The sequence below is a fragment of the Otolemur garnettii genome, unplaced genomic scaffold, assembly GCF_000181295.1.
Source record: "Otolemur garnettii isolate 467f Iridium unplaced genomic scaffold, OtoGar3 scaffold00017, whole genome shotgun sequence".
NCBI lineage: Eukaryota > Metazoa > Chordata > Mammalia > Primates > Galagidae > Otolemur > Otolemur garnettii.
The window spans coordinates 9,808,350-9,809,464 of NW_003852412.1; the positions used below are offsets into that span (position 1 = coordinate 9,808,350).

Genomic DNA, 1,115 nt, shown 5'->3' on the forward strand with positions numbered 1-1,115 from the left:
AAAGCAAATGAATGTTCATATACTCTGAGTGAAGACACTGCCAGGCAGTTAGGCTGTGGTTGTGATGTCAGCTGTGGTGTATGCCTTGTCAGTCCTGGCTGTCAAATCTTAGAAATTTAGTACTTCCAGTGGAATTGAATACTAGTCTCATGCCATTGTAGTTGTCCTGATTTTAGGTGATTTAGTAATAAATTATTATTATTGCTGTGTCTTTAAGGATGACTCTTACTGTGTTTCTCTCTGGCTATAGATGCTAGGTGTTCAAGGAGCATGCAAAGACAATCCTGGGGAAAATGCCCGGCAACTTGCCCGAATTGTGTGTGGTACAGTGTTGGCTGGAGAATTGTCACTGATGGCAGCTCTGGCAGCAGGACATCTAGTCAAAAGTCACATGATTCACAACAGGTAAGACTTAAAGATATACTTAACATATATTTTCCCTAGACTTAAAAATATATACAATATAAAAAGTTATCAGTCAGATATAGTAATGCTAGATTAGAATTCTGCTTTCCTGATTATTTTGTGTATTGCTACTTTGTCTTTTTCTGCCATAGGTCAAAGATAAATCTACAAGACCTCCAAGGAACTTGCACCAAGAAGACAGTTTGAGGAGCCTGACAATTCTGAACTGAAACGTGGGCATTGGGTTCTAAAGGACTAACATAAAATCTGTGAATTAAAAAGCTCAATGCAGTGTCCTGTTGAGGATGAATAGACACGATCAGTGTGACAACTGCTTGGTTTTTGGCTCTTTCAGAGAGGTTTGAGGTTTTTGATGCAGATTCCTCAGATCTGAAAACAGTTTAGTACTTTATACGCATTGCTCTTTGGAAAGATTACAACATCAGTGGTAATCTACAGATTGCTTCTGAAGGCAAATACAAGCTGGAAAAAGTGTTCATGGTGATCAGTATAAGATTGTCCTCCTTCCCCACCCCTGCCAGTTGAAATAGATTTTTAAATTATACTGTAGCTGATAAAATTCCTGATTTTATAGTTAATTTATTATGTCTGGGTTGTAGAAGTTTAAGAAATCAGAGCTAGGCCTGTTTTTTGTAAATTAATACTTCATCTGGTGCTGGTCTGTTTTGATTTGGGGGGTAACCAACATT

General features: G+C 37.9%; 1 protein-coding gene across 1 annotated transcript in view; it reads left to right on the top strand.

Annotated features, from left to right (window-relative positions):
- HMGCR (3-hydroxy-3-methylglutaryl-CoA reductase) overlaps window positions 1-696 on the top strand; it is a 26,439-nt gene extending 25,743 nt beyond the window's left edge. Inside the window, exons 19-20 of the mRNA XM_003785918.2 lie at window positions 251-405; window positions 558-696. Coding sequence (XP_003785966.1) covers window positions 251-405; window positions 558-612 — 210 coding nt within the window. The 3' untranslated portion in view covers window positions 613-696. The remainder of the gene's footprint in view (window positions 1-250; window positions 406-557) is intronic.
- Window positions 697-1,115: the final 419 nt, after the last annotated feature.